Consider the following 8411-nt stretch of genomic DNA (forward strand, 5'->3'; position numbering starts at 1 on the left):
CTAACAGAATCATCAATCATGACAGCAGCTCTGTAAAATTATATTGGACTGGTGCGTTGCCGTAAGTAACCAAATGGACCCGTAAGGGTTCATTTGCACATGCAGTCTCAGAGTTAAATGAACACTCAGGATACAGTGGAGGCAAACAGACCAAGACTGGGGAGTTTGAACAGGTGTCTCGGCAGAGATTTGACGTTCACCTTTGGCTCAGTCTGCCTCACATGAACCCATTCTTTACAGCTAAAGCCTAAAGCAGTGAGGGAAGGAGGAGGTTGGGGTCATATCAAAGGTCAGAGGGTCACAGCCTGACATATTCATCTCATCTTGATTATTATTAAGCCCGTCAGTGTTCCCAAAGTAAGTTGCCTCAAATATTTTTCCTCTTACCGAAGCTGAATAATTTTGTTAACAAAATTGGGAAGTTGCCTCAAAACTTCTTCAAAGCATCTTCTGAATCAAACCACATTGTTACCAAGGGGTTTTAAAGTGGCAATCCAGATGTATTTTTTATTTGTTTATAAATAAAACCTTTTTTATGTTAATACCGTAACTACCACATCTGTTGGAGGTGGTTTCCCCATTGAGACATTTAGACAACAATATTAGGAAATACATGAAAGATAACAAAGATGCTGAATGAGATCCATAATGACTTCAACTCCCCTCTCAGTCTGACACTCTGCAATCTGCATAGCCACTCAGACTGTGACAAATAATGTGAAAGCATTACTTCAGAAGGTCATTGGGTTACATTTGTTTTGCTGTTCAAACAAGGGAAGCTATCAATAAAATCTGTTACTCTACATTGGAATAGATATCATATCACTTAAAACACCATCAAGGCATCAAATCACTGTCAGTCATTCAGGCAACTTAATAGATAATCACTTTTTATTATATGAAAATGTTTTAGAATAACATGGGAACCATTGTGAGGTGTGAAAGTAAACATGTGACATTGCTGCATGTGTCATTGTTTGAGGGATCACTGGATTCGGGCCATGTAAACAGGAACACAATGTAAACAAAATCGTAGGCAGTATTATTTACTTTGCTGAGCAATCAGCTCTGGCTGATTAGCTTAGCATGCTACCTGAGGAAGATACTGTAATAATTTACAGACACCACTGCAGGGTATCAGCGAAGCATCAATAGTAGTTGCCCACCCACACTATCTTGTGTAGGCTACTCCAGTGCCTCCAAATGGGCCATTGGACGTATTCAAATAGCTATTCTTGGCTATAGCCTGGGCAGCATTCCATTTCGGGTTTATGATTTGGTCGTGAGCGGATGGTAACTTTCGTCATGTTGTAGTCAATGATTTGTAGTCATCTGGCAGGGAACCACAAGACGGAATCAGTATTATGAATAGGGTACTTCTTATTCCGCCTTTCCTGCCTGATCACTACAAAACAAGACTACAACATGACGTAAATTACCATCCGCTCCAGACCGGATCACACTGCGATTTTGGACCACAGACCAGGCTTTCCTCCGAGGTGGAAAGCCTGGTGACACGCGGTTAATTCTTGGCAGGTTGGAATGATATCTTAAAATCACTGCAGGCTATTTCATCTGGGCTGTTTCAGCTGTGGTTGGGCACCCAGCGGAATCTGTACCCTCCATGTTGAGTCCTTGAGGTAAAGGCATGGCCCTGAGGAAACACCAGGGTCCTTATGGTGCAGTGCTCTCTGATAGAAGTCCTGAAAGATGCATGTTCCCCTGCCTCTGCTCCAACTGCACTTACACCTTTGGAGATAGAAGTCTGTAGGCCTGAGAATGCGCCATACATGCGTATGCTGTCGCACTCCCGCTGCGGTCTTGGACCCTGCAGGACAGCATTGCAGCGTGTGCTGATGTCTCTAAGAATGTCCTCCACGGAGCAGCCAGAGGTCACTGACTCACATTCCTCATCCAGTCGCTGCCTCTTACAAGGGCTTGTTGAATTGCAGGTGGTATCACTTGACAGTAACGCTGGTTCTGTTACATATGGCTCTTTGACAGTTCTCATCAGCTTCTATAGAGGGAATTGCAGAGAAAAGCTTAGGCAATGCATACATAGGGCATAGCCGGTGTATGGAGCTTATAGTTTTGGGGTCAGATGAAGAGACCAAAGGAACGATGTGTCCAACAGATCATGGCATTGAAGCTGAATGCAGAATGGAACTATAGATCTGCGTTGTGAGCTGGTAGATCAGATAATTTACTTGCTTGACACCGCCATCAACTATGACTCACGTTACGTTATTATACTGTACTTACATCAAGTACTGAAGCCAAGTCCTTGGCCCGGCTGGCCAGTTCCCTGAGGTGAACATTCCTCTCCTGCAGTGAGTTGATCTCTTGCTTCCTTCTGCACACAGCCTCACGAAGCTGCAGAACAACACAAGAAGCACATCTGTCACATAATGCTGACACAGCACTCGGTGAAATAAGGCGGCCAATATGGAGGTTCCAGTTTAAAAAAATATATATATATACTCAAATAATCGTTGCCTCATCAAAGGCCTGCATGGGGAAATGTATTGTTTTTTGGGTCTGGTCATTGGTCACAATGTTATACCTGGTTGTTGGTTTCCATGGTACCTTCCAGCATCCTTCCTTGATGTTGAGCTATGTCCTTCCAGAGAGTGGCATCTTGGACATGGGGTTTATCTGCCGCTGGTGGATTGTTGAGACTCATGTGTTCTGAAGAGATGTCAGGGTGAGGGGTGAGGGGAGGTATGATGCAGCCCTGAAATGCCACCAGTCCAGCAGGAGACAGACTGCTCTCTAATGTGGCAGGGGAATCTGGCAATGGAATGATCATGCAGTTTAGCTATAAGCTCAAAGAATGACGTTGACAACAATGACTATACGATAACAACAACCATAATAATAATAATCATCATCATAATCATAATCATAATCATAATCATCATCATCATCATCATCATCATCATCATCATCATTCATCATCATAACAATATAAAAGCCTTTATCACCTGCAATGAAGTCCAATGCATATTCCCCAAAGTCTTGGTCATCTCCATCAGAATCATTTACCTGTTATAAAAGAATAAGATGTTAGATTAAATACAATGCGGTAAAGATAATATGGTCCAGGAGATGCATATTTCCAAAATAATTGGTCAGCTCTACCTGTAAATCCCAACTTAACCAAGTACAGTGGGGTGGGTCCATTGAGAAAAGTGTGGTCATTTTTGCAGGTTCGGTGTGTGGTCGCGTAAAGGCGCACGAGTGCAGATGTGCTTTAGTTGCGTCTAAAAGGCAGTCTGACATGACTTCAGCTGAGGTCGAAACAATTATGGAAAGGCTTTATATAGACTATAGGTAGCTCACGTGGCAAGAGCAAACTGCATTGCCATTCGTGCAGAATTCCAACACACACTCCACACCCTGTAAAACATTAACTGTATGATGTAGCGCTAGCTGTCACTCCATCGAAGAAAAGAACAATGACTCAGCCTACTTTCTCTTTCAAACATTGTTCGCTGTAAACGTATGCGGAAAAGTCGCATGCTGTATAAAATGTCAATAGGCTACTATACATTTTTTGGCGTTCCATGGGAACGGCGAGTGTCGATGTTGTCTCACCTGCGAGTCAAGGGAGTCACTCTCCCTTCTCATCACGGATGCGCAGTCGTCCAAATCATCCCATGCAATTGTTGCAAAGGCTGTAATAATAAGAAACACATTGTGTAGGCAACTGTTTGAGTTTCTCAGCCATAGCAGTTTCTATATAGTAGCACTAGCCTATATTTAATACATTCTAAATGCCACCATGATGATGACAGTCCATGCATTATGATGCATAGTAATTGCATACCCTGTTCAACGATGCAGGGCATCTTGTCGACATATTCCGTGATTGGACTGCTGCTCCTTGGCATCATCACTTTGCCCTGCAAAACATTATATTTTTTAATCATAAACGTAAACTACCGAAGCCGAACGTATACTAATAATAGCCCAGAGTGTAAAATGCAATGTTACCTTTTTGTTTGCAGCTCTCAGCCTTATGCACTGTTGGCCCATTTTGTTGGGACAGATTGCACCAAATACTCTTCTATCCTTCTGCATCTTTACCAGCTGAGGTCTGTCTGACGAAATGTGAAATGCAATCAAGGAAGCCATAGTTGGCTTTTAAGGTTGATATAGAAAACATTCTCCCGGTTTATGTCACTCCACGCCGCGGTCCCGTGCTTTTGGCCCAATCAAAAGCATGCATGCATTATTGGTCTCCAGGGAGTGCCAGCGTCCTCGGAGATTAAATTGGTGTAGCCTTAACGGTTTTCTGGTCCGAAGTGGATCAAGTGGTACCGCGCATAACGGCGCCATACAGCAGGTGCTTTGCGCCAAACTGAATTCGTCACCAAGGGACCAGCAGAGTCCCCGTGCCAAATTGTCGCGTTCTGTGCACACTTTTATGTGTATTTTTGAATGAAATTCTATATGATGCGTTCTGAGTATGACTGATATAATATTTATTGTTTTATTATAATAAGATAGATATAGAATCATGCAGTTGCATTTTCCCGATATTTATTTATGTGATTCGTTCCAGTAATGGGCAACACCGTGCGTAAAATGTTTAAAAGGTCAAGGCTCGATCGTGTCCCCATTTAAAAGGAAATGGAATAGGAAAAGGGCAATTAAAGGAGACAGCACTGCAAACACCCATGACAAATGTCTCTATTTGTAAACAAACACGAGTGTGTATGCTTGGCCCTTAACGCTGAATGCACCTGTGTGGTCTGCAGCGTGTCAGCAGGTCAAACTGCCACGCGCGATGGATTATCAGCACGCATAGGGCGTGAAAACAAGTGTTTACTTTAGTTTAAAGACATTTAGGCCGTGAAAGCCTACATTTATTATTATTATTATGTCATTTTTATTTTATATTTTAAGCTCCTGCGTTAAAACGAACTATCTGACGGCTTCTTTGTTGTCTAATTGTTTATTGCAGCAGCATGTTTTACTTCTCACTATAACTGTTTAAGGAAAACAAACACAGTGCTATAAGCAACAGTGAAAGAAAGCTCTGTAGCACAATTACAAACCAATCAGCCATATCCTACAGATTTCAGTTTCCTAATTGCAATGAAAAAACAGAAACATTTTCATGGAATAAATGTAAACATTTTATTGAAGCCTTACATAAATCATTTTATCTGCCATCATTATGGGCAAATTTATAGAATGAAAGAGTTCATCATTCATCACTCATTCAAAGAGGAGCATCAGACCATTCATGTTCCTTTACTTTTTTTATTCATTGCATATTTTTCATGACCTTTATATTGTAAACATGTTACAACAGTAACTACCATCATCAGAAATGTCAGAGAAGTCTCAAGCCAGTGCATTCAGTGGATGCATTTGATTATTTATAGAATAAAGCTTTTACAGATCACATTTATGAGATACAAGAGAATGCTATAGGCTACAGTACATGCATATCTCGTTGTGAAACACAAAATAACGCTAAAACACAATTCCACAATCAGCATTTGAAATCCTTTGACTGTTTTATGAGGTAAATAATTGCACTTCTAGACTATATTGGATCAAACAATATCAAATTGCTCTCCAGAGGGACACATACATCTCAGATATAAGATGTCCCAAAGTTCCACCATCTGAAAACAACCAAAGAACAAACATCAGAGCTGGATATTCATTTCACAATCACATTTAAATACTTTAACTGCAGTTCCCAATTTCAATTGCTATTATAGCAATCACGTCATTTCTGTAACTTGCAGCATCTCCTGGTTGAGAGACACCAGCAGCTTCAAGTTCTCCCTGCATTCCTGAGCCAGACTGTGGCTATCCTGGACCACAGCCCGCAGGGAGTGATGCTCCACTGACACAGAACCAATCTGCAGTCTGTGCCTATCAACCGCTTGGGGCGAAGCACTGGCCGGCAATGACCGCTTATTGCTGGAGAGTTCAATACACTTATGGCCTTCCTCGTCTTCTTGAGAGCGCAGGACTCTCTCTGAATGTAGAGTCGTTTCTGGTGGTTGACTCAGTAGCTCTTCGGCCATGCTCAGTGCACAGCTGGCGGTGAGGGAGGGAGGGTACTTATTGAAGGCGTAGTCTGCTAGAGTCAACTCACACATGATTTGCGCGAGGCTGCTGCGTTGCCATGGTTTCTTTGCATCCTGGTGCTCCCCCCACACTGACCCTTCGATGGTGGTGGTGTGGGCAGCCATGCTGCAGTGGGTGTAGTAGTCCAGGAAGAAGGCGTGGGTGGGGGCAGCTAGCCGGTAGTTGAGACGGAGAAGGACGAGGCACTCCAGGTTACAGAGCTGTTCCTTAGTGAAAGCATTGCAGCACATTGACAGCAGCTGGCTGATGCCCGGTGAAAACACCTCCACCTGCCAAAGAGAGAAGAACTGTATTATATAATTATTATTCAAAGGCAGACGCATGACTACACTCAGTCGCACACACACACACACACACACACACACACACACACACACACACACACACACACACACCTGTTTACTAGCGAGAAGAAGTGCAGTAACACCCAGTAGCTGGAAGCAGTCGGAGGCGACAGGTGTAGATGCCAGGAACCTGTCCATGATGTTTACAGCGAGACAGCAACACTCAAAGGACAGATGAAAATATTTGTGCACAGGGATGAGCCAGCTGACCAACTTGCAGCGTGCCTCTGGCGTTACCTGCATGAGAAAACTACAAAAATGAATAACATATAACTCCCCCCTCCCACATCTTAAATTGATGTGTTTTTCTTATACTGTAGAACAAAACAGAATAAAGTTTAGAATATGAATTATTATTCCTGTAAAGTTTATTATAGGCAATGTGATTCCCCTGTGGATTTCCTTACCTGTGTCTGGCGTGCTAAGCACTTAAAAGAATGGAAGTGCGTCTCTTTTCCCTTCTGTATCTTGTACCCTATATCCGCGTAATGGTGATGCCAGTTTGCAAGGTCTCTCATACAAGTCACTGGCGTGTGTGCACGAAGTGGAGACACGGCACACCGAACTGGGGACGGAGTTGAGGACAAATCCTCCTCGAAACCGGAATCACTCAGCATGGACGTGATTTGTTGTTTTCTGTACCTCGCTGTGTGCAGTTGTGGAACCGCAGACGTGAACGTCTCCATGATCGCTGCGTCTCCTTCCATGATGCGCTGTTCAACATTCGTCTTCGTTTGCAAACCCTGTCTGAGCCGCCGTCATTGTTTCGTGAATGACACCATTCAGATTCAGATACATGCTGGCTCGACCTATATGTTGGCTACCACTAGTGGTACAGCAGTTCTGTAGCAGTCACTCATCTTACACTCACTTGTCATTGGACGGTATGGGAGTTCCGTGTTGTGAGTCATGGTCTGTTTTCCCGGGGACTTCCCCGCTCTTAGCCCCCCCACAGCGTCCCTATTAAGTACCCAAGTTGTAAGATGCCCAATTGACTGCCATGGTGACCAAACCATTCTTTGTTCTGTGACTTTGAAATAATATCATAGGTTCATCAATCAGTCATTTATAAGGCAAGAAGATTTTGGTGGATATAGGCCTGATGCATGTCCCCATAAATGAGAAGATATACCGATATTCTGTCATGATTAAACCATTACCTATTTAAAATAATATGCATATAAATAGCATCTATGCAGCTATTAGGCCTAGTTGGTTATAAACATGAATTTGTGTATATAGGCAGCAGGCTATAGACAAATATGTCTTTATATCTGGAAAGCCTGTTTATTTCCCTTTTAGATGGTGCCCAGGATTGGAACATGCATTTGTGGGATCAGCATGCATGGGTTATCTTGTTTGTTTGGTGGATTGGATGATTGATGTCTTTCAGCAGGAATAGAACATATGCAGGGTTTATCAGAGACTATACCTCCGAGTTTATAGATTGGAATGGCCTGCTTTAAGTTGCCAACAGTCCTGACGTGACCTCAACATAATGGAACACTGCTGTTTGTGCCACAGTGACCAACACAACACAACCATCTCTCTCTCTCTCTCTCTCTCTCTCTCTCTCTCTCTCTCTCTCTCTCTCTCACACACGCACACACACACAATAGAAATGCTCAAGTAAATTACAGGTAGCATACCTTAAAATTGTACTAGTGCTTGAGTAAATCAATTCAATGTAGCCTACTATCAGGTCATATTCACGACGTGAATAAAAGGGCTCACTGCTCAAACCGTTTAGGGGGAATTGGGGACAAGGAGGGGTTATTATTGAGGACAGAGAGACAGACTTGGAGCCAACAAGGGGGAATCAGGGACAGACAGACAGCTGCGTCAAGTCATGTATAATAAACAGAAAGAAACTACAGTTCCACTGGAAATGGGTTGATTCCACTTTCAAAGTAAAAGCTAAACTTGAAGTAGGCCTATGAAGCAAATTAA

General features: G+C 42.9%; 2 protein-coding genes across 2 annotated transcripts; both read right to left on the reverse strand.

The window, feature by feature from the left end:
• Positions 1-1585: 1585 nt before the first annotated feature.
• On the reverse strand, positions 1586-4083 carry mcidas (multiciliate differentiation and DNA synthesis associated cell cycle protein; the record flags this gene model as incomplete). The annotated part of the gene is made up of 7 exons (XM_080765689.1): positions 1586-2017; positions 2263-2373; positions 2564-2790; positions 2985-3045; positions 3598-3677; positions 3830-3905; positions 3997-4083. The coding sequence occupies 7 exons, from the start codon at positions 4081-4083 to the stop codon at positions 1586-1588; spliced, it is 1074 nt and encodes a 357-aa protein (XP_080621815.1).
• A 1661-nt stretch (positions 4084-5744) lies between these two features.
• On the reverse strand, positions 5745-7177 carry ccno (cyclin O; the record flags this gene model as incomplete). The annotated part of the gene is made up of 3 exons (XM_080765690.1): positions 6869-7177; positions 6513-6698; positions 5745-6386 (listed from the first exon to the last, which is right to left on the reverse strand). The coding sequence occupies exons 1-3, from the start codon at positions 7166-7168 to the stop codon at positions 5745-5747; spliced, it is 1128 nt and encodes a 375-aa protein (XP_080621816.1). The 5' UTR covers positions 7169-7177.
• Positions 7178-8411: the final 1234 nt, after the last annotated feature.

Source organism: Protomyctophum bolini, assembly GCF_963924005.1.
Source record: "Protomyctophum bolini genome assembly, chromosome: 6".
NCBI lineage: Eukaryota > Metazoa > Chordata > Actinopteri > Myctophiformes > Myctophidae > Protomyctophum > Protomyctophum bolini.